This window comes from Columba livia, chromosome 2 (genome assembly GCF_036013475.1).
Source record: "Columba livia isolate bColLiv1 breed racing homer chromosome 2, bColLiv1.pat.W.v2, whole genome shotgun sequence".
Classification (NCBI taxonomy): domain Eukaryota; kingdom Metazoa; phylum Chordata; class Aves; order Columbiformes; family Columbidae; genus Columba; species Columba livia.
Window position 1 is genome coordinate 68,054,782 of NC_088603.1, and position 24,074 is coordinate 68,078,855.

Sequence of the window (24,074 nt, forward strand, 5' to 3'; positions counted from 1 at the left end):
TCCCTCAGGTGACTGTGGCCTGTTTTTCTATGTAATTGCTCTAAACTAGGATATCGTAATTCAAGCACTTAGTAGAAGGAGGTGGCATGCCAGGGGAAAAGAAATAAGAAAAATCCTTGTCAGTGAAAGATGTTGTCAGCTTGACTCCTGGAGCTGGCTGATGGATGATCTCAGAGTTAGGGAGGGCATGTTCACTAAAAAGTTATTGAAAATGTGGAGTGAAAGTAAATAAAATGGTTTAATTCAAATATCTGTCTTGAGTTCTTGTAGAACTTCAGTTATTTTTTTCCCAGGACAGGAAGAGGAATTTTCCCCTCCTTTTCTTAGGCTGAAAGCTCAGAGCATTTCCAGTGAAGAGAGGGCTGAATCCACACCCATGTCTGCTGGCTGTGTGGAAGGGTCACTGCTGCTGCATCGCCAGGCTGTGTCTGCTTGCAGCAGACAAGACCTTCATAGCTCATGTCACATCAAGGGAAAAAAATATTTCTTATATCTGTCTGAAGGGCTGCCTGTGCTCCTGGCAAAAGTCATGAAAGGCAAATCCTCAGTGACATGCATTAAATTATCAAATGAGACTGTGCAATTAGAAGTATGTCATTTAGTGTTTGCCGTTCACAGCTTTTGTTACAGAAGGGCAAAATTAGAGACAATTGAGCAGAGGATAACCTCTCCAAAAGTGCTTTCTGGCGCTTCTCTCATCCTTTCCCCATCCTGTGGCATGCTGCTGTGTTAGAACCCTCCTCCTGTTCCAGAATCTGGTGTTTTGCTCACTTTTGAGGTGTATGTAGAAGTCAAGCCTCACATTTATTCCTCTGATAATTCAATTTAATAGTTTAATTTGGTTTATTTGAGAAAGAAGTAACTCAGGGTGCCTGTTCCTGCTGCCTCCCATTTGCGAATGGAGGAGGGCTGGCCCCGTCCTTGCCTGCTGCCCTCACAGGGGGAAAGATCTGACTGTCCGTGACACAGATTCCAGAACTGGGCCTTTTGTCACTTCTGTCTGCTAAGACTGTAGACCCAACCTGCTTATGTGATCCCTCTCCACAGAGCTGAAGGAACTGTGCTTCGTTTAAGTGTGTAGCAAATGTTTGTCAGGATGCTGCTTTGCTGTTGTATCTGGTTTCATGCAGATATGCTGGGTTTGAATTATACAGCCTGTAAGGGTTTCCTAGAAATCTTAACAAATATAGCCAGGCCTCACTAAGCCTCTGGGCTTTAGCTGCACATCTCTCCCCTTTCAGGCTCCCAAGTAGTCACTGCTATCAGTGAGACATCGCATGCCTTTTTATTTCCCTTGTTGTCTTATTTGCACATGCATATGTTGTATTTTCTTCCAATTAGCAGGCTCTTCCTTGCTTCACTGTGTTTGCCTTCACCTTCTTTCTACCTCCTTCGTTTATACCCTGTGGAGACACAGTTGCTAATTTTTACTTTCTAGTGTAGAAGAGCTGTTGTCTGGAGACATGCTCTTGGCATAGCTTTGCTTCTCATGTTGCTTAAAATACCAGATTTTTTTTTTTTCTTCATTTATTTCATTTTTACTAATCTGGCTAGTCCCTTGGTGCCGAGGTATGGGTATTTTTGAAGTGTGGATTTATTGTTCTTTTGTCCATCCAGTCCTAGTGGAGGCTTAATTCTGAAACAGGGTGAGGTATGTCACTGAATCTAAAAGCATATCCCTGTGATATTGAGGTGGGGGGAAATAACCAACTTAAAAATGGGACTGCTAGTGATGTAGTACAGTTAAGGTGGACCTGCACAAGTGCTTCAGAAGGAGAAGGAATTGCCCTCACTTGGTGCTCATGTATAGGTGACAAAGACCTAAAGTGCTGACTAGCTTGCTTCACTTAATTCTTACTTACGAGAATAATCCATGCTCTCTCTCTCACAAGGTGATATTTGTGAAGAATAAGCAAAAATACTTTGGAAACTGAGTCAGTATCTTCTCTCCAAATAACTGTCAAATAGAAACAACCCAAATAAAAGTGGAAGGAACAAAACATTTTAAAATGAAATGCTTGCTTTCACAGGCACGTCACGGATTTTCTTTACTCTCTCTCATGGGATGTTAGCTCACTGCTTCTCCATTCAGCCATAAAATTCTGCAGAAAAGGCAGGATGAAGAAGACGTTGTTTTGGCATAGAAAAACAAAGAATAATTAATTCGTATGCCACTGATAATTTTGTTAATACCTGAGAACTTAGACTTCTCTGTCTCTCCGTGGTTATGCTGATTTTTCTGTCGCTTGTATCCTTGATCTAGAGAGAGATAAATTACACTTGTGGGCCTGCTTGTGCCTGTAATTTCAAACAAAATGCACGTTTAGCTCTGTTCCAGATTGCACGTGTTATTACCAAACGAGAGAAGATGTCCTGTAGGACAGATGTCCCTGGCATAGCTGCAAATCAAAGGGCACTTGTTCTCCTCAGAGAGAAATAAAGCCACTCTGTCCAATGCCAAGATCAACATGAGGCACACACCACTGAGAGATTTTCATAAAAAAACCACGTCTCATGTCGTGCTTACTGCCTGTTCCCCTCCCTGCACTCCACCGTGGAGGCCGATCTCACTGCCTTTATTGTACAGGTGGGTGAGCTGAGGTGTGTGGAGGGGAGGTGACCTCTCCCGGGGCACCCACTTGATGGGAGAGAGTCCGGGTCCCCACGTCGTCCCAGCGATGGTGTTCCCTTGCTTTTGCAAAGGGCTTCATGCTTTCTCTGCCCATGTCTCTCTGAACAGCAAAGGTTGCATTTGGAGTCCTCTTGTGCCTCCAAAGCTTTCTGACTGTGGTCAAGGGGGGTGGGGGCACAGAGGTGGATGCAAGCTGCATACATCAAATGCTGCGATTCCTTGGCAACACATGGGAAGAGTATGTGGTGCTCATCTCCCCAGTGCTAACAGGGAGTGCTTGCAGTACTGTAAAATTCACTGTGTTTTCTGTTTGTCAAAACCTAATGACCTTCAGACGGCCTGGTACCTACTTATTAAAAAAGCTGCTGCTCTCCCCTTATCATACAGCTCCAGGGGCAATGGGTAGGAGCTTGATAGCACAGTGGTACTGATATAACAGATAGGGAGCAGCTGGTAGGGTGGTGGCCATCAGCTCTCTTTTCTCCTCTCTGTTCTGCCTCATTCAGGACAGCCTTAGCTTTTAGGTAGTGGGACAACCGTCCATTGAGTTTCTTCCCCCCACCCCCCGCCTCTGTGTGTTTGTGGTTTGATGATCTGCCTTAGTCAGCTCTCTGCATTTGTAAGAAGCGGATTTAGCAGAGATGAGTTTGTTCCCCCAGCTTTTTTGGGAGTTGGCATTACTGCTGCTGTCTCCTTCACCTGTGTATGAACACCTATCCTGCCACTCAGCCTGTTGGGCACTCCTGTTCCCTCCCTTATCCAGGCCACATCACCATGGAGCTTCATGAAGAGTAAGGTGCCAGAAGGGGCCCTCGGAGTGATTCCCTGGGGGAACTGGGGTTTCAAAGCTTTCATTGTGTTCTTAAAAGCAGACAAATGTCTTTATTCAGAGAGTTGTGTCCTTTTTAATAGATTATTATTTTTTTAAAAAATAAACCTATAATAACAGAAGTATAGGCTTCAGGTGAGGTTTTTCTTTGTATATGACATCTTGCAGGCATTGGTAGTGTGTTGCGGGGTTTTTTATTATTTTTTTTTTTAATTTTGTTTTTTTATTTCTTCCAGTTGCATTTTTCATAAACACGGCTGAGACTTGAAGTATGTCCTATGGCCTGGTGTAGTTTCATGGAATCATTAAATTACATTAATTTTTAACTGTTATATTCTTATTTCTACGGTCTAATACCATTACCACCCCTCACTCTTCCCTCCCCACAAGCTCCCCCAAAGAAAAACAAAACACCCTTAAAAGTGTTGTGCTGAAAGACCACAACAATATAATTGCAATTAATGGTGCCAACAGGTACTTGATAATGGGCTCATATGCAGGAAAGAAAGTAACATAAACGTCTTTGGTTGCTTAATAGCAATTTTGGATGGAGATGTAATGGGAATAAGGAGCTTCCTTCAACCTGTATTATTTAATCAGTTCTCTTTGGTGATCTTGCCTTTTGACAGGCTGACAAACACATCTTGTGCTGGAATGTCATTCATGCTTGGCTTCCGTAGTAATGATGTATATCTACATATAAAAGCACTCTTCTCGTCATTTATGAAGACTGAACAAGCTATTTGCTAACAGTTTTTGGCATAACAGTAGTGCTTTATGCATATGCTCTGTTATGTACCACAATCAACCTAATGTCCAGTGGCTTGTCATCTGAAAAGCCCACATACTGTTAATTACCATCATGGTGGCAACACAGAGCATCGTGTGGTATAAATGACGACTGTTTCATGCTGTGCTTTTTATATTTAGAGACAGAAAACTGTTGTGGTTTTGCATTATCAAATGAGATCAAAATAGCATTTTCTTTATGACAACTATCCTTAAAAAATCGACAGGGAATAGGTATCTCTTATCCCAGAGAAAGACTTTTGGCTTGTTTTGTTTTTAAATTATGTTACTACTTTAGTCTCTAAGACAACCATAGCATGAAAATAGGCCTTATTTTCGAGGCGTGTTGGCTGTTTAATATGTAATGTGATACCTTGTCATGCTGTGACAATGTGACAGATGGTATTTGCACTATAAAACCGAATTATCTTTTGTGCATAGCTATACAACAGCTAAATACAGTAAACTCTGTACAGTATGCTGATTAATGCAGATTGCTGTAGATGTTTTAGAGATACTGGAATGTTTTAACTTGGCATCAAATGATTAATGGTTTCATTTAGCATGCCTACCAAGATTTTGGTAGCATTTCAGCATGTACTCTGGCAAGTAAGGACATTTTTGGTAGAAGATAAATTTAGGTTTACAGATAATGGGATGTGAATTTGTATTGTAGAGCAGCTGTTTGTCTATTATTTTTACAAAATTGATGAGGACTATTTATTAAAGATACTTTGCAAGTAAACTTGTGTATAAAGTTATAGCTCATAATACACTGTTATGTCCTGTAGTTCTTAGGTTGAAGGAAAACAAGGTGTAGGTGAGCCATCTGTTTATTATATGTAGATTTCCACACAGAACATTAGCTACTTGAAATTAAGGGCCAGAGTAAGTATTCAAAGAGCTAAAGGCAATAACTTTTCCCCTCTGTATTTTAAGTGTGGAACTCATGTTGGTGGTCTTCCATGGTGCGGTTATAGTGAAGAGTTTGTCCACGTTCAGGTGGCACAGACTTCTCAGACCATGGTGCAGGATGGTTAACCCCATTGCTTTCTTACTTTGCAATTACATTTGTGGCAGCTTTCCTGAAAGGGACAGTGCAAAAAGAAGAAAATAACTAATTTTTTATTATTTTTTTCCAACAAAGCTTTTCTGGGCAACTCCTAAGATTGCACAGCTGAAGTTCAGATGGGCACGTTACTCCATAAGTGAAAAACTTTAGCCCTGTATCTACATAACTACAGTCCATGCTGTTGCACGCTCCCATAAATAACACTGTCATCCCAGTGTGGTGAGAATGCCGCTTCGAGTAAATCCACTTCTTTAACTTCTTGTAACTTGTGTTTGTTTTGCCAATTGCCCTGGAAACTGGGCCTTTGTACCAGCTCAGAGCTGTTCAGTCTGCAGGGATCAGGGAGGAATGCAAGGAGGGCGTGCTGCGGGGAGGCAAACCCAGTATCTCTTGGCAGTGGGAAGTGGGTGTCCCTGTGTGGTCAGGAGGCACCCGGGAGCAGAGTTATGTATTTCACATATAGCTTAGAACTGCTGTGTCACTGTCCTGCCCCAAGCAGCGCAGACTGGCTGATGTTAGGTGTTCATCCCATATAGGAAGCTGTAAATATGGTCATGTTGAAATCCCCCTTATTTAGGTCAGTTAATGCTTTTGATATCTTTGGCTTGTGTTTCTGTGGTGTTGACTGCTGTTTTTTCTCTGTGATGGCTTTTTATCTGTGTGATGGATTTGTGGTTTGCCTCTGACTGTGAGAACTGACTGGAAATACAATTGAATGTATTTCTTTTCGTAAGCCGCCTTAGGACTGGGATATGGCGAACTAAAATAGGTATTGCTGTCTCCTTGTAAGAACATGGAAATGTTCATGCTCAGATGTCTTGTTGGTATTAGAGTGATGTAGAAATAGTGTTTTGGAAACATTGTGAAAGTCCCTTCATCCAACCACTGTGTTCAGCTAACCACATGATACTGAGATTTGTTCAGATGCTCTCTTTTGGGTTCCTGATTATTCAGTAACTTTAATAATGAAGAACATACCAGTAATCGTAAGCTTGTCTATTCTTAAAACCAAATAACTAACCCCATACCCCCCCTTGCATTTTTTTTTTTCTTTTCCATCCTGCCTTATATTGCTACTTTCTGCTTCTCTTCTCCTCTGTTTTTATCCTACGTATTTATACTTACATGGTGTTTCATTGTATGGTGCATTCCCAGGTACTGTGATTTTGCATCACACGTTCAGGTGCACCCAAGGCCTGTCCTGCAACATGCTGTCTCTTCAGATGACCTGAGATGGGATAGGTTATGGCTTGGTAATAGAGTTGTAGATTGCTGCTAAAAGTGTGTGTCTATCACCAAATTGATAAGGTTAGCAAATCCATATAATATAAATTAAGTCCTGCCTGCACCAGAATATTAAGTCTTACTTGCTAGGCTATAATGAGAAGCAATCCACTTGGGACAGTCCCCTGAAGTAAGCTCATTTAAGTTAGGTTATGGTTGAGTTAGTTGAGTTAGGTTATGGTTGGACTCGATGATCCTGAGGGTCTCTTCCAACTGAAATGATTCTACGATTAAGCAACTTTGACTGTTCTTTATACACACTGTTTTTGCTGAAAGGGACGTGGCCATTGCTGGAGAAAACTCAGCAAGACCCCTGCTCAGCTGCCTACTACAGTCAAGAAGCATAGGGGACAGTGTGATGCAGTGGCAACAAGGAGGAGCATGCTCACAAAGGTTGTAAAGCCATGATATATGTGTTCGGCCTGGGTCACCCTAAATGGTGTGGTTCAGCTCATTGTAGAGCCTCTTCTGCATGTGAAAAAACAAACAAACTCGGAGCCACAGACAGATTTGAAAATACTGACAGTGTGGAAGGCAAATAAAAAGGTGGTGATAGAAGTCTCCTTAATAATGGTTGGGTGACAGAAGACAGAAAGAGCTTTTCTGCTTTTCCCAGCTTGTAACAGAGGGTCACAATATTCATATTTGCTGCTTTTTCTCAATGAAGTTAGAAACCGATAAGTGGATAAATGAAATTTTTTTTTGTCTTTTTAAGTAGCATGTAACTAAAATTGCAGTTTGCTATCACAGCTTACGTGGAAGTTTAAAAAAGAATTCAGCAAAACTGTGAAGCTGACATTTATGTAGCTAAGATACATTTAAGAAAGGATGTTAAGATCTCCATGGTTCAGTTTTGAGCTGCCCTTTTTAATTACCAGGAATTAGTAATTGACCTTTCTCTTAAAGTATCTAGTCTTGATCAGTTATAGCCAGAACAGTGTATTGAAGGGACCATAGATGTCACTTGGTATGTGAGTTCCTGTATTTCTGACTTAATTAAATAATTCTTTATTAGTGACTTAGTTAAAGCAGTGTTTATTTAGGGCCTTTGAGCCATTCAGTGTTTCAGTTCCTTTTAAACTTTGGCAGCAAATATGCACTGCTTCACTCTATACATAAATTATTATTTCACGTAAGTCATTTTAATATATGAAATCCTACACTGATTTATAATCCAAGTTGCTGTGCTTTCAAATCAATTTTGATGTTTAGGTTTTTTTTACATATGGAAAAAAAATCTGATTTGACTTTTAAAATGAACACTTTGCGTTACAAGAGTAACATCTATTTTTATCAACTCAGATTTATTCTGCATGGTTATTCAGGCCCAGTGGTCGGTCACCAGCCCAGCTGCCAGGGGAGGAGGCAGTGAGAGCTGGGGCTGAGATGAGCCCAGTGGGTGAGGGGCCAGCAGCTGCTGCCAGCTCTCCAGAGGCTGAGAATGCAACTGGTCACGGGCTTTGCCATGAGCCATGATTTAGAGGTTGAAGGCCAAAGCTGTGGAAAAGCAGAAGGGGAGCTATGTGTCCCTTTGATTTTATTTGGCTCTCGATGTCTTGCTTGGTTCCTTGGCTGTTGCTGGGTGCTCTGAAGTAGCCAGGATTAGCAAGTGGCTCTGCTCTTCAGACTATGCAAAAGAGTATTTTCTCACTTGGTTGCTTTTCTCTCTTTATATACATACACAATTGCAGTACTTAGCTTTTAAGAAACATGAATGCTTGCAGCTTTCTGTAGCTTGGTTGACTTTGGAGAGTCAAACCGACATGTGTGGACGTGTGCCGGCCTCTGCTCCTGCAGTGCACCAGGCAGACCCGTGTGTCCCATCAGCTGCACTGGTGCCAACTCATTAATGCTGATGGAGAAGCCCAAGTGTCACTTGGCACAACTGCAGGGTCCCCACCCCATCCTGGGGCCACCAGACCTTTTATAGCTCCTAATCAATGTGCAGCAGAAAAGAACGTGGTTTATCACAGTTAGAGACAGCAGGAATGACGTTTGAAGGAAAAGGTATCTGGAGGCTAACTGAATACATTTGATATAAAAATCATTGAGTGGCAATAAACTTTATAACAGCCTGCTTCAGCATGCTTGGAAGGAGGCTGTGGACTGGGACTGTCTGTGCATTTCATCACTTCGGAGTGGATTTTGCAATTATGCTGGCCCTGAAAACCTCTAGAACATGACACCCGCTCCCATTATTTATCAGTATATCTCATTTGTAGTTTTATGCCTCTGTTTTAGGGCATTTGTTTTAATTGGTTTCAGCTGACAATAGCTAATTTCAGTTATCAGCAATATTATTACGTTTTGGGTTGGTGCTGGTTATGATGAATAATAGCAGACAAAACAGTATTTTTCCTTAAGGGACGCAAATCATGCTCGTCTCCCAAGTGCACTGATGGTTTGGCAGGGTGAAAGGATGAATAAAAATTGCCTTCCAAGTGTGTGTGAGTTGACAGCCTGAAAGGTGATTTTCTTGACTCATATATTTCAGATTGCTGGGTTTTACATACGGCAAGTCTCCAGAACAAATATTGCTTTTGGAAAACCTAATCAAATTGTGCCATAACAGTTAAATCACTGAGTATCAGGCCTCAAATGATATGCTTGATTTAGACTTCTCTGGAGTTCAAAAATTGTAAATTTTATCAGCAGTGGTTTCATGGAAAAATGCAAAGCAAGCGTTGAAACTTTTTTAAGACTAAACTTGAGCACTAGGCCTTCTGGGGGGGTGAATTCAGCATAGAAATATAATCCATGCAATGTTTTTTAAAAAGGTCGCCTTCATTTTCTCGGGAATGAAGGGATGCTGTCACCCTGCATTGTATCATTGTGTTACGTTACAAACCATGTTGTAGTATCATGTGCTGATACTGAAATTTGTATTATTGGTTGGGTCACAGTTTGAGATCTCTTTAATGGAAAGGAAGTTTCAGAAGGCATTGAACAAAAAGGGAGTAAAAATGTAAATCAGGTCGTTTAACTTCTCCCTGCCAGTCTCAGGCTGGCTAGAAGAGACATTTTAATGCAAAAATTGGTGCTTAGTTTCAACATTTGCTTTGTGGGCTCCATATAAGGAAGAAAAAAAAATGAGCTACCAGTTCCCTGCATCTTCCTCTTAAAAAAATAAACAAACATCCAGGCTTCTGCTTTGTAGGTAGTGTTTTTAAAACTGTGTACAAAAACTACAGCATGTGGTCACCATTTAGCCTCTTCTGACTCAAAGAGAAATTTGGTGTAGCTCAGAATTAATAAGAACAAATTTTGACTGGAAAAAGAAGAGAGTGAGGCTGTCTGAACAAGCTCGAGAAGTGGGCCCATGCAAACCTCATAAGGTTCAACAAAGCCAAGTACAAGGTCCTGCACCTGGGTCAGGGCAGCCCCCAGTATCAATACAGGCTGGGGGACGAAGGGCTTGAGAGCAGCCCTGCGGAGAAGGACTTGGGGATACTGGTGGATGAAAGACTGGACGTGAGCTGGCAATATGCGCTTGCATCCCAGAAAGCCAACCGTACCTGGGGCTGCATCAAAAGGAGCATGGTCAGCAGGTCAAGGGAGGTGATTCTGCCCCTCCGCTCTGCTCTGGTGAGACTCCACCTGGAGTCCTATGCCCATCTATGGAGCCCTGAGCACAGGAAAGACATGGACCTGTTGGAGAGGGGCCAGAGGAGGCCACCAAGATGATCAGAGGGCTGGAACACCTCTGCTACGAGGACATGCTGAGAGAGTTGGGGTGGTTCAGCCTGGAGAAGAGAAGGTTCCAGGGAGATCTTACTGTGGCCTTTTGGTATTTCAGAGGGGCCTGTAAGAAAGATGGGGACAGACTTTTTAGCAGGGCCTGTTACAATAGGACAAGGAGTAATGGTTTTCAACTAAAGGAGGGGAGATTCAGGCTAGACATCAGTAAGAAATTTTTTACGAGGGTGGTGAAACTCTGGCCCAGGTTGCCCGGAGAGGTGGTAGATGGCTCATCCCTGGAGACATTCCAGGCCAGGCTGGATGGAGCTCTGAGCAACCTGATCTAGTTGAAGATGGCCCTGCTCATGGCAGGGGGTGGACTAGATGACCTTTGAAGGTCCCTTCCAACCCAAACTATTCTGTGATTCTATGATTAGATTGGAATTGTAAGTGCTGAAAGGTTCAGAGCCTGATAACAGACAATGTATTGTATGAAGTCACTGTGCCCAAGAGAGCAGTGAATAAATGTCCTTGCAGGAAAGAAGTGCTTGGCCATGGCTGTGGCTGAGGCACCAGTACGTTGAGCAGGCAGCTTGCCAGAGGAGGTGCCTTGGTCTTGCTCTGGTTATCAGTGTCTCTTTGAAGCTGAGCTCAGTTGAATGCTTGGTTATGTGACAAGTAAGTCTGTTGATGGTTCTAAACAGCCATTTCCCTTCAAACAGAGGTCAGAATTGATGGTGGAAGATTTTGAACTGCTGTTACTAGTAAGCATGTTTGATTTAGTACTCTTACCAGCCTTGCTGCCTGGCTTATCTTGGAAGGGGTTGGCCTCCCCTCTGTCTCCTTTTCTCAGGTGCAATTATAGAAAAGGGGACAGAAATGGCTGAGGGATGGAAGTCCTACCAGCGCTTCTCTGAGGAAATAAAGCTGTGAAACAAAGCTTTGTTATGCCATTTGCAGAGGTATTTCAGTGGAGAGATGGGAAATCATTCTCCATGATAAAACTGCAGCTTATCTGGTAATAAGCTCTTAAAAGGAAATACTGAGCTGATAAAATCGTTAGTAATTTTCTTCCCTCTCAACCCAAAGCCTACTGAAGAATATGTTATTATTTTAATTCTTAAGTATGAGTGGTTTCACTGTCTGCTCTTGTTTGTGTCATATTATATTGTAGTTACTTGTTTGAGTAGAACGCACAAAATTTGTTAAACATTGTACTTGTATAGGGCCCAATGCTGTCCTTCCATCTATGTGATTCTGCTTTGCTGTAGCATTCCTCCGGGAGAGGAAAGGCACAAAAGGGAAGGCAGCTATGACACATTTCCCCTGCCCTGTGTAGCTTTGCTGGCAATCTGAAGTTTCTGTAGATGAGTGACATTTGACCAGAAGAATCAGAGTCGAGAAACAGGTGTTTGATGTTCACCCCTTTGGGATTTTTTTTTTAAAGGATCATGATTTGCAGTAGTTAGAAGAAGCAGAATGAACAGCAAGATGATGACAGATTGGACCAAATGGCAGCTTAATTTTATATTGATCTACAGATAAATGCAAAAGGCTGTCATCTATGCCAGTCAACACGAGTTCTGTAAAACAGGGATGATGTTGACTAAGCTGTGTCCCTTTTCAAATGAGGAATGTGACAAGATTATAAATACTATTGCAAACACTCACAGTGTGGTTATTTGGGGTTGGGGCCTTACAGTTAATCAAATCAGAAACACACAGGCAGGTTTCTGTTGGAGTACCTCTGTGCAAAATCAATGTTATCGGTTTTTCTGTTTGCAAGATGGTTGCTTTGAGCATCAGCTGTCTATTGTTAGTGTCATACATGAGTTTTTATAAAATCCATTTGGCACTGGTAGTGCAGGTTTTTAATATTGTGTACTTCTTTGTCATGTTTGCAGGACTTCTCACTAATGGCCAATCTAAAGGATTAGGACCGGGATCAGAACAGCTGGAGAATGAGAAGGACGATGCATCACAAGTGTCCTCAACGAGCAACGATGTTAGTTCTTCAGATTTTGAAGAAGGGCCCTCAAGGAAAAGGTCAGTAGTGCATTATGGTTAAAGTATAGCCTTTCTGCTATGTCTCTTTGGTGCTATATTGTGGTTATGTTGTCAGTAGTGGATGGTTGCAAATACTGCCCTACCATAAGCAGACTTTCCGATGTGGAGTCCTTCTGGTAACAGTGAGGATATAGTAAGTTCTGCTTCATTCATTGGTATAGATGGTTCTTGTTTTGGAAGCCATGGAAAAACAGTTGTTCTTTTGCAGTAGGTGATTGCTAAAATAAATGCCTTAAGACTCTCTCTCCTCTTGTCCCCCTAGCCCCCTCCTCCTCCAACTTTGGCTCTCAGAAATGTGTCAATACGTATGTGAGTGTAATTTCAAGGAAAGCATCGCTAAAGTAGTTAGTGTTAACTGTTGTTCTTAATTTTCTGTGAATGAAACCATGTGAAGTTAAAAAAATAAATAATAAAACAGACACTTCTGAGAAGAGAAAGTGTATAGTAAGGCAGTGTGGTGGGTGTCGGTTGCAAGGATCTACTTTGAGACACTGCTGTAGCAAGCTGCCTCCTTTTTTCTAGAAATTGGTTTTGAGATCCTTGTTGAACTCTTACAAGTTCTTAGCCTGAATGTGCAAAATGTGGATTAAAATTGTAGGACTCAAGCCAATCTGTTATAGAAAATATGCTGAGAATGCAGGAGGCTGAGTGTTCTCCTCTGTATGAAGTAAGAACCAAAATATGCTCTCTGAAAAATACATTTTAAAAGAGAGAAACGGAAAATGCTTTCTCAACCTTTTTCCTCCACACTCCTCACATTGTAGTCCCAAACCAAAATGAACTGTAAAATAAAGTTCTCTTTCAAACAAAAAAGTATTCCTGTTTTCTGCGTGACCTTACAATTCCCCTGAGAAGCCCAATGGAGTGAGAAGAGTGATGCTTTCCTGGACATCTCCTGTTCTTGTACCCATGCCCCCCACTCCAGACCCCCACAACTTTTTCTACGCCTCAGGCATCAAACTCAAAGTCTAGTTGATATGCCCCCTTAGCTCCTCCGGTGTATCAGAATAAAATTTGTGTTGTCTTCTATACTGGCAGAAATTTATTGCATCCTGCTGCTGGTCAGGGGAAAAGTATTTGTTGTTTATTTCTTTCTTTATGAGATACAATGGAGGCTTGAAAAATATTTCTACTTAGAAATGTAGGTGACATCCACTCTAGGTGTGATCATGGAAGACAGCGGTCATTGTTTCACGTGTTGCCACTGTTGCTTACACGTTTTCTTAAGGAATTTTTGCAGCCATGTGTACTTGCTTTGTCCCCTTGTTCGTCAGCCATGCTGACAAAACCTCTTACAGGGTCACACCATAAGTTCAAGGAGCTAGTTAGGATTGAAAGTAATAGCGAGAGGAAGACGGATTAAAGGTCTTGGGCCTGGCAAGGAGCAGGAGGGCTTGTCCCTTATGCTGCCCCGGTTTCTGATGCCTTCCATAGTCCACCTTCAGAAATGAGTGGGATTGCTACATCACTGGTCCCAAGATACTGTATTTGACTATGGCGGGTGAAATTTTTTGGAGGAATACTTGCTAGTTTTTGGCTGTGGCAATTCAGATGCTTGAGAAGCAGCTGTGTGGTTCAGGCCTAATAATAGGGAATTCAGCACCTTTGGTACTGTTTGGGTTTAAAACAACAAGAACAAAACCAGCACACAACCCCAAAAACAGAAGCCAAGGTGAAAAATATTTTTCTGGCTTTTGTGGAAGGCAAGGCACAATTTCAGTTCTTCTTCATGCATTGTAATTGGTTGAAATAATATTACGTTTGTTGCTGCAGTTGCTGTGAAGGAGAACGGTCCTGTTTTGTTTCCACTTACACTCAACAAGCTTTTATCTACTTTTTTCCTCCCCCAGCTTCCTCTTTGCAGACAGACCTCTTCTGGGCTCCTTAAGCTGTACTGCAGCATGTTGAGTTTTTTGATGTCATGTTCTTGTTTCCTTTTAGTTTTTTTCTTCTGTTTTACTGAATATCTAATGTTTCTTCAATCCAGATAATTTTGGGATCTCACGAAGAGTTATCCCAGGAGTACTGGGTGGACAAAGGATATGCAGGAGGATGAGGAGGGGGAATGGGACTGAAATGGCATCTGTGGATTCAGTGCCTCAGCTTGTCAAGTTCTGAGAAATTGTGCCCTCCTTTTCTTTCCCCTGGGCTTCCTCAAAATCAAACTTTTCAATTGTCTGTTCAGCTGTGTGTACAACTAATGGCACTCTTGCACTAAAATACATGTTCAAACACTGTAGCTTTAGCATGTACTTCATGCAGTTTTTTCCCCTCTGCAAAAGGAATATTTGTCTTCTCAAAATACTGTGGTATATAGGTGGTGGTATATGCAGTGAAATGATTTTGGGGATTGGTGCACTTAGTGAAGCGTATGTATTTGGAACTTGCTCTATATTATATGATGAGTTTTGAATACCAGGTTTCCTGTGGTGTTTGAACTGTGCATTATATGTAAGTTACTATGAAGTTTTTTATGGCTTTTGGGGGTTTGGTGAGGGTTTTTTTGTGTATGTGTATGACAGGAATTTTTCTTTGGGAAACATGAGGCTGTCATCTTTTAGAGGTCATCTGTATTTAAAATCAGTGATGGAAACAGAAAGAGTGCTAAGCAAGTAAGCATGGGGAATAAGGGAGGGTGTTGTAAGGGGCTCCAGTTTGTTCAACAGTTAGAGGCTCTGGTTTGACCTCACAGTTCTTCAGTGTAATGGCAGGCTTGTACTGTGGGGCAAACAGCCCCTTCTCAGTTTCTTCTTCCCTCCTCTTCCCAGCCCTTGTGTCTGGCAGTCTTCTGGCCCCCAGGCTGGTTAGTTCAGTCTGGCAGCATTTCCCCCTCTTCTAGAGCAGGTCACATTACGTACATGGAATTGGGAGATGGATTCATGCATGTGTGCAGCATGTGTGTGTGTTTTTAAATTTACATTTATAGTTGATCCAAACTCTTCCAGTTGCAGAGGCAATCTGCACAAAAGCCTGGATGAATTGCAAGTGCCAGTTCTCGTAGCAAGCTGAGCGGAGGGTGAATTTGCTGGCAGTTGGTATTGCCTTGTGGTCTCACCGTGCCAGCCATCTCTAGGGTAGATTTTCCTTGGTCAAAACTAGGCAGTAGATGCTCCCAGAGAGTTATTGGTCAGAGGATTTATTTGCAGATAGGTAGGTGCTGACAAGTGTCTGTGGGGAGGTAAATCCCCTACCAGCCTTCTTGCTGACCAGTGAAGAGGTTACTGCAGAGTATTCCTTATTTCACACATAGTGCCAAGCTGTGTAATGCAACAGTAGAACTCCCAACCAAGTACTCCTTCAGGTTTATCACATTATTTCTTTTTCAGTTGCAACCCCTTTCCTAGTAACATAACTTGATTGGAGAGCCACATGTGCCATCAAGAGAGCATTGTGATGGGACAAAAGAGTTTGCGGTTCTGGTGAAAGTATCCTGATGTAGTATAATGCTGCAGATTTTATTCAGAAACTCACTTAGATACTTTGTTTGATGGATCAGGCTTTTGAATACAGTGACCTAGCGCTGTCAGGCTTCAAATGGCTCCAACTAGTCTGTGGGTATTTTGTCAGTAATTGACACCTTTGCTCTCTGGGGACTAGAGGAAGCTTCCTACGCAGCCAGGTTTGCAGTCAATGGGGACAGTCCCATCTCCGTTTCTTTTTAAGTGCGGCATTTTCTATTGCAACACAAATCATGGAACAATACTAAAAGAACACAACCTGCCTTTTGTGATGCTGCAGGTTTTAGCTGTCGTAGCTTGGTGGTGGTAAGGGCAAGAACTAGTATGTGTATGGCTTTGGCAAAGTTTTCAGATAATTCAAAAAATTTTAAGCCCTTCTTACAGAATAAGTGGGGCTTGGGGAGGATTGGCAGTAGCAATAGTGGCAAGCTCAGGACTTCAAAATACTTCAAAAAATGGAAAATACTTGCTTTGATCTGAGCTGCATGTATTACTAGTGGCCAGGTCTGGTAGAAGCAGAGAGTTAATCCTGAGTAGTAAATACTGCTTTCACCCAGTAAAGAGGTGTCAGCATTATTCTAACATTTGGCAAAAGCCAAGCATTCAAATGTTACACTGAATTTGTTGTGTAAGGAGTTGGTGCCTAATTGCCATGTGAGAGCCAGTTGCTAGTTTGTTTAGTGGTTGTAGAAGAGATGAACAAAAGCATTGGTACACCGGCTTGATAAGCTGTCAAGTTGGATGGTCTTCACTGAGTAAAGATCATGCATTTTCAAAACCCATTAAAAAGGTAATTGCCGAAGGTCAGGGTAGCTGCATGTTCTTGTTATGAATCTCCAATTTCCAGCTATGATTCTTGGTTGAGAAGGTCAGTAAGTAATAGGCCAAAGGTGTTTGGTCACTGTGCTGGTTGCTCGTACATTTTTATGGGCAACTCTTAAATACTACAACCATTGGCAATTAATAACAGTGTGCAGAGACAGCTATATGTTTTCTAGCAACAGTTGCTCACCTTACCCAAGAAAAGACATGTGCAGAGCAGACTTGATGTGACAGTATGTTAATCTTTGGTGATAGTAGGCTATTGCTTGCTTCCTGTTACTAATCAGGTGCCCACACATCTACATGGCCCCCTTCCCAGAAATGCACACAGGGAATTGCCAAATGCACAAATAAATTTATCTTTTATCATAATGTTCTGTTAATAGAAGGCTGTGAGAAGTGGGATGCAGTTGGTTGATTTTAATCGTTGTTAAGCTTTTTTGTTTGTTTGGTAGGTGGTTGTTTTTTTGTGTGTGTGTTTGTTTTTTTTTTTTTTTAACTTAATGTTAGAATATTTTTCTTCATTAATGGGGACAAAGAGGTTTGTTTAGTTTAGAAGGAAAATAATGTTGAAGAAATTTGCTCCCCTGGGCTGAGGGTGTGTGCAGCTCCTGGGAGAAGACACTTTGTCCAGTTCTGCTACAGGGAAGGTTGCCGGCTGCAGGACAAAAGGGCCCAACCCCCTGGGGAGCAGTAGTATTTTAAGCTGCGGCAGCTAGATTGGCCAGAAATTGCTTATTAGAGATCTTCTGAGGCCTTTAATTAATACAGCAGCTTTCTGCTAACGGTCTCAAGCACGTGGCAATCAGAAGTGTGGCTGTGTGCTGCAGCAAAGCCAAACCATGGGATGTGCTCCTGCCCCTCGCCTCATGCTGGCTCCCTGTGGCCTGCTCCGTCTTCCTGGGTTTTAATTTTTATTTTTAGATGCCAGTTTAACTCCCTGAACAGGCTCACTGTGGGGCAAGATGAGTGTCAAGGTTTTTGAATTAAAAAATCAGAAATATGTGGTCAAGTAGGCAAGTACGTTGGTCTTCTCTGGCTGGTGTCTGCACAGCTGCCAGGCTGGCAGAGCCTTGATGCACCCTCAGCACAAAAAACACCCGGTCAAGGGCAGACACGCTTCTGCATATTAGGCAAGCTGCTAATTTAAGTGGTTTGTTTTAGTGATAAATCCTTTTCAACCTGAGCTGCAAAAGACTTTCTTACAGCAGAGCTGTCAAAAGATTGAGGGGACTCAGGGTTGGTTTCTTTTTTCTTTTTCTTTTTGTCAAATTGTTTCTGTGGTTAATAATGAACAGTCTCTTCAGCACTAGACTTAGCACCTTCCATGCAAGACGTACAACAAGGTAAATCCTGTTCCCACTTATTTGAGTTTGTGAGGGATTTCTACTCGGTATTGTAGGTGATGGAGAGAGCAGTGTATTATGACTCAGGTGTGAAAGCAGGAGACTGCTCATAATATCAAAGTGTTTTTCCAGGACCTTTTTAGTGAATAATCTTTTCACTAATTGAAACACTATATAATGTATTTGTGTTCAACTGTTGCCAGCTACCACATAATATAATCCCACTTTACAACCAGGTGCTTCTATTATTTTTTTTCTAATTTCAGTAGGCTATGCAAATCTGCACTAGTTGTTTGTTTGTGAAAAACCACATTAATCCACAGAAAAACCATAATAGCAGTAAGATTTATGTATAATAATTTAGATTTTTTTTTTATCTCCCTCTGGAAATTCAGGTGTGAGTGAAATATATATTTTAATGCAGCACATTTATATTTAAATAACAAGCCTTATAAACAAAACAATAATAGTCCATTGGAGTGGATTTGCACAGGAATAATAAGAAGACAGTTTACTTGCCTTATGTCAAGGAGATCATTCTATGTAGTTTGAAACAGAAAAAAAACAGGTGATTATTTTCTTTCAGTATTTTCATAAAGAACAAAGAGAAGTTGTTGACATGGATTCTTCTATCCACCAGGCAAAGATGTAACAAAGGTACAAGAATCTGGGAATACTTTAACCTTGTGGGTAGACAGCTATCTAAACAACTTGTCCGAGTAGTAATTTAAGAATTATGAAGGTATGATTTGTAGCAGCTGAGAAGTGTTAAGCAACGTCCAATTCAAACTCTCCTGTCCTCACCTGCCACCTTCTCTTTAGAAGATGGAGTTGCAGGAGAATGTCTTAATGATCTCAAGCTTGGGCTTGTCCCCCGAGGGACCAAGGGAATTTCCAAAGTCAGACTGGACGGGTGTTTCTGTAGTTCGGTGTATGGCAAATGCTCTTTCAGCTGCTTGGTAACCCAGTCCCTACTGTTGTTCACCTTACTCATGTGTCTCACCCCTGTGTATGACAGGCCAGATGTTGACTGCTTAAATACTAGGGAGACGTTGCCGTGAATCAGTGTAGGAAATAATTGATTCTCTACTGAAAGAGACTCTTTCCAAGCAAATTTGTGTGTCAATGTGAGAGGTTTTTAATGCACATAAGCCACTGTTTGTAAAAGATTCTAGCCTGATGTTCAGGTTAACATAACTCTTAGATCTAGTTTCTTCTGTCATTTTCCACCTGCATCTGTGCTATTACCTTGATATTCCAGTTTAGCTACTGACTGATGGCCCATCCCAGTGCCCAGACTACTGCTTCTGAGATCTGGGGGAGAGGAGCCACCTTTCCAATTTGATCCTTTTTAGAACCTTCTTGACTTTGTTCCTTATCTTTCTATTACTCTCCTGTCCAGAGAATAAGGCATTTATGAACAGTCTACTAAGGTGGCATATAAGAAGACAGGCTGGTATTAAAACCATTTTCCATCAAGGCCTCTCTCTGGATGGCCAGTGAGTGTTTTTTTTCTTCCCAAAGCCCCATGCTACTTCAGAAGAAATATTACATGTGGTGGACATTCCCAGGGATTTTGTCATGTCAGCAGAGATGGGCTCGTTGCCATATCCTCAGCTGTTCCTGACTGGTGCTGCTGTTTCAAAGCCGGGCTGCCTCATCCTAAGTAGTGGAAGTGAAATATTTATGTGTTTTGCTTTGGGTCGTGTTACCCTCCTAGGTAAAATGTTGGATCCTCACCAAGCAAACACTGAGGCCCATGAGATCTCCTACAGCTTTGTCTGCTCACTCCATGAATCAGTTTCCATGATCCCGCAGCATGAATGGGGGGTGAAAAAAAACCACCACCAAAACATTTGCATGTGTTGTGCATGTCTTTCCACTTATTCCTCCATCCATAATTCCCCCCAAATGCATTTAAAAATCGAAGACAGGAAGAAAAAAAAAAAAAAGGACATATAATTGCATTTTGGTTATCATGACAATGCCACAATTTTTTTCTCTTAGGTTGTTGTAAAGAGTGAGATTCTATTTTAAAATTTTGATTCCTAGAAATTAGCCATCCTAGCATTTGCAATGGTTTTATTCATTTGGAAAATGAATGAGAATACATACTTACATACATACATACTTAATGAGAATACATTCAGCACCATCAAGTATGGGTAAGATTTCAGAATTAAATGAAACAGATTAAATTTCTTGCATAAAATTAAAATTTGACCTTAAAAAGATGTCAACAAATTAAAATAATTGTATCAAGAATAAAAGGCCAAGAATGGAAAAGCAGTAAACTGTTCCTGAAATAAAGATGTAAAATACTGTAATACTTGGCAGTAAGTAGTTTGCTGAGACTAAACTTAGTAACAATTTAATAAAGTAATGCCCCTTTTTAGTGGTCTTTTGAAGGACTGGGAAACAAAGGATAGGAGAAGGGAAGTATAGTCTGAAGATTCTTGGTATTTTCTACTTCATATTAAGAGCAGGCTCCTAATCTTTTCATTCAGTCAAATGTTTGGAATGTAAGGCTGGTTTGCCAGAAGAAATTTTTCATTTTGTTGTGGTAGGCTGGACATGATTTAGTAGGCAGCATTACTGTAGCATCTCTAAACAAGATCTTGCTGCTAAAGCGCTGTAAGACCTACTTTGTGTTTTTGCTAATATTTAAGCAAATTGGTGATGGAAACATTTAGTTTTTTTATGTGGACATTTAGAGATTTACCATGGGCTGCTTCCATACAGCATAATTTCTGCTGTAATTCTGACCCAAGTGTTTTGTGTATGTGCGGAGTTAGAAACCAGCCTGGATTAGAACTATGCTGTTCTATGCGCCTTTCAAAGATGGTGATATTAAAAAAACAAACAGAGCACCGTTGCGATATATTAAAGTGAAAGTATCTTCTAACATTGAGTTTTAAGTATAACTGGGGGTTTTTGGTGTTCTTTTATAAGTATTTGGAGGTTATATTTATACTGTATGCTGGTTTGGCATATGCTAAACTATAGGAAATCTTATTCTGTGTTTATTCCTGTGGCTGATCTGGACAAAGTGTGAGTGGTAGGAATATATTCTTGGCGTGTTCCTCGCAAATGGCAGCACGAGCGTGGACTTCTGCTCATTCAGCGAAACTGGTCGTTTGGGTGTTAGTGTTGTTAGGGGTCTGATCAAAGCAGATGTCATCCCAAGCAGGGAGTGGGCCTCAAGTCTCCCGGGTGGATGTGAGAGGTGTAGGGTCAGAAACAGGATAGTCTTTGTCATCAGCATTGTTGCTTAAGAGTGTAAGTGTTTTCTAGCATTGCACTGAATCTGAAAAGCATCAATCCTTATTACTGCAAATCTCTTATCTGGAATCCTCTCACGTCTCTTGTGTTGATATAAAAATCACAGGCATTTCACATATATGGTCTAGTTTGTACTGGTGTAGTGCTTTTCCTTTCTTTTCCTCCATTTGCTGCATCAAGTAGCACAGGATTTCCTGAGGGAAGCTAATTTTTTCTTCTTCTTAACCTGAACATCTGTATTTTTACTATTTTAATGGTATGTTTATTGTTAAATAATTTGTACAGTAATGTCCATGTCATCATTATGTTTTGATTTTATGCTTTCCTTCTTTGCTTTTCTCTCTTGTTGTTTGTTCTTGGCTCTGATTAAATAAACTAAAGCTTAAGGGATCATTTACCATGTGGCAAATTATTTGCAACTTTTCCCACTCCTCCTCAGTTGTATTACAGTCTATTTCCTTCTTTCAGCTTTCAAACAAGTTCTCCCCTGAGTTTCATAGTGGGTAGTTACTATGGAGATGACTGTCCACTCTTCCTCTTGTTCTCCCTTGCCCTGCTCCTTTTCTGGAGCTCCTGCAGCTGTTATTTATCTTTTCAATAAAGTAAGTAGATTTTTTGCAGGCCTCGTTTCTAATATCTCCTCTATTGCAACAAGTAATTTGCCTGCAATGCTTTCAGTTTCATGAAATCCTGTAGATACTTGTTTAAATGAATGAAAAATCTGAGGTATGAATCAGAGCGTCAGGAGATCCCTAGTTAACAGGGTCACTCCTGGAGCTATTATCTGATTTGATCTTTCTTCACAGTTGAAGAGCTGTTCATTGGAGTCATAATCCTGCAAAATGAATTAACTGGTAATGTGTGTGTGTATATGTATGCTGAGTGTCTAGGATGACTTTTAGAATTTATTTATTTTAAAATGGCAGCTTTTGGAATTCAATGTAAACATATTCTGGTGCAAGTTAAAATTTGTCTGATGAAGAAATGAAAACCGAGACAACACATCGTTAGCCTTTTAAGTCTGAGAGGCTTTTCTTTGCACCTCATCATAATTTTGATTGCTCTTTAGACAGCTTTATATGTTCCAGCTTTAACAGAGAAACGTGGATGTTTGAGTTGTCAACTGTTCTGCCACAGACAGGATATTTTTCCTTTGCACGTGTGCTATTTTGTTTCTGAATCCCTTTTCTTGGAGAAGTGTTGTTTCACTTGGTGGCAGTGGTTTGGTGGCAGTGGTTGTTGAGTGACTTAGAGATTGGAAGTGTGCTCTCCAAGAAGTTTTATTTCAACTACCTGGCCAAGGGGGACTCCCAGCTAGAAAGCCGGTGTAGCTGCACTGCTGTTTTGATAAATGTTGGTTTCTTAAAGTAGCAGCATCTTCAGAGGTTTTCCATTTTCCTCATGGAGCTCTTGCCCTAGGTAATTATGAACTGTGATGTTGCACTGTTTTCCTTTGGCCTGCTGAGCATTGTCACAGAATCATAGAATCATTTTGGTTGGAAGCGACTCTCAGGATCATCAAGTCCAACCATAACCTAACTAGCACTAAACCATGTCCCTAAGAACCTCGTCTAAAAGCTTTTTAAACACCTCCAGGAAGGGTGACTCCACCACTTCCCATCAGTGACTTTCCGCAGTCAGAAGCTTACTGATAGGTTCCTATGTTTTACAACTGGATAAATACCCTACCTTGGGCTGTTGGTCAGATAATGCAAATCACATTGCCTTCTTTTGAGGGCATTGGGTTGAAATTACAGCCCAACAGCTTGCTACAAAGCAAGGGGATAAGTGATAAGGAGGCATGTACTTCCCCCAACCTGATTTGGGGTGGCTCTGGCATGGTTTGCCACCTAGCAAAAGCCAAGGCAGATGGTTTTCTGCTCGGTTAGTGGGACTGGTCCTGGGGACAGACCCCTTTGGCACTTCGTGAAGTGCAGTGGACGTGGCCATGGGGAGAAAGATGACGAAGAGGAGCATCAGCGCTTTGCCCTCTGGAAGGTGGCAGGCTGCCACAATTGGCTTGGCCCTCCAGAGTGGTGTTGCTCTTGGGTTTGTTCTAAGTGAGCAAACACCTCCTCTCCTTTGGTTGTTCCTCTTTCCTGGTGAGGTGAGGGAAAGACTCTGAAGCCCTTCACTTTCTGTATTCTGTTCTCTTTTATTATGCCGTAGATTATTCCTGGCCCTGTGACAATTTGTTCTGCAAGTTGTCAAGCAAAATGTGTATTTAAAAATAAATTACTCTAAAATTTTAATCAACTCTTTTTTTAGAAGGGAGTCTCATGTTTTTCTTTTGCATACGTCTAGTTTGCCGTGAAAGTGAGCAGCTGGGACTTTCTTGATTACTTCTATTTTTAGTGTCATCTTCTTTACACCTGCACATTGAAAATCATGAAGTTTTCTTAACAGGGATTGAGGAGTCTTTCAAACTGCCTGACTCTTAGGTCAGAAGCCTGAAACCAGTCAGGCCTGCTAGTTGCAGTAACTCACTGTGCTTGGACTTTTACTGTTTGTCTTATGCTAGAAAAATTGACCACTGTTGATTTTTCTTGAAATCTAGTTCATCCCACATGGTTGATTCATAAGATAACAAGAAGACAAAGCAGGTGTGGCACAGTTTCCGAGAACCTTGCTTTTCTGTCTCTAGGCCTATGAAATCCTCTCCTTACCTGAAAATTAGATTGTAAGTATTGAATCATACCTAGGCAAATGTTACCATGCAATCAAGGTTGAGTGTTTATTTCATTTCTGTTATATAGAAATTTCATAGTCAAATTTACTTTTGATACATGTGCTACAGGCCATATCAGTTTAAGAG

At 41.3% G+C, this 24,074-nt stretch overlaps 1 protein-coding gene across 6 annotated transcripts in view; it reads left to right on the forward strand.

The window, feature by feature from the left end:
- JARID2 (jumonji and AT-rich interaction domain containing 2) overlaps positions 1 to 24,074 on the forward strand; it is a 227,879-nt gene that overhangs the window by 114,308 nt on the left and 89,497 nt on the right. For all 6 annotated transcript variants that reach the window (XM_065052352.1, XM_065052354.1, XM_065052357.1 and 3 more), the window contains exon 3: positions 12,189 to 12,330. Coding sequence is in view for 2 of the 6 variants with exons in the window: in XM_065052354.1 (XP_064908426.1) it covers positions 12,189 to 12,330 (142 nt within the window). In the remaining 4 variants the exon portion in view is untranslated. The remainder of the gene's footprint in view (positions 1 to 12,188; positions 12,331 to 24,074) is intronic.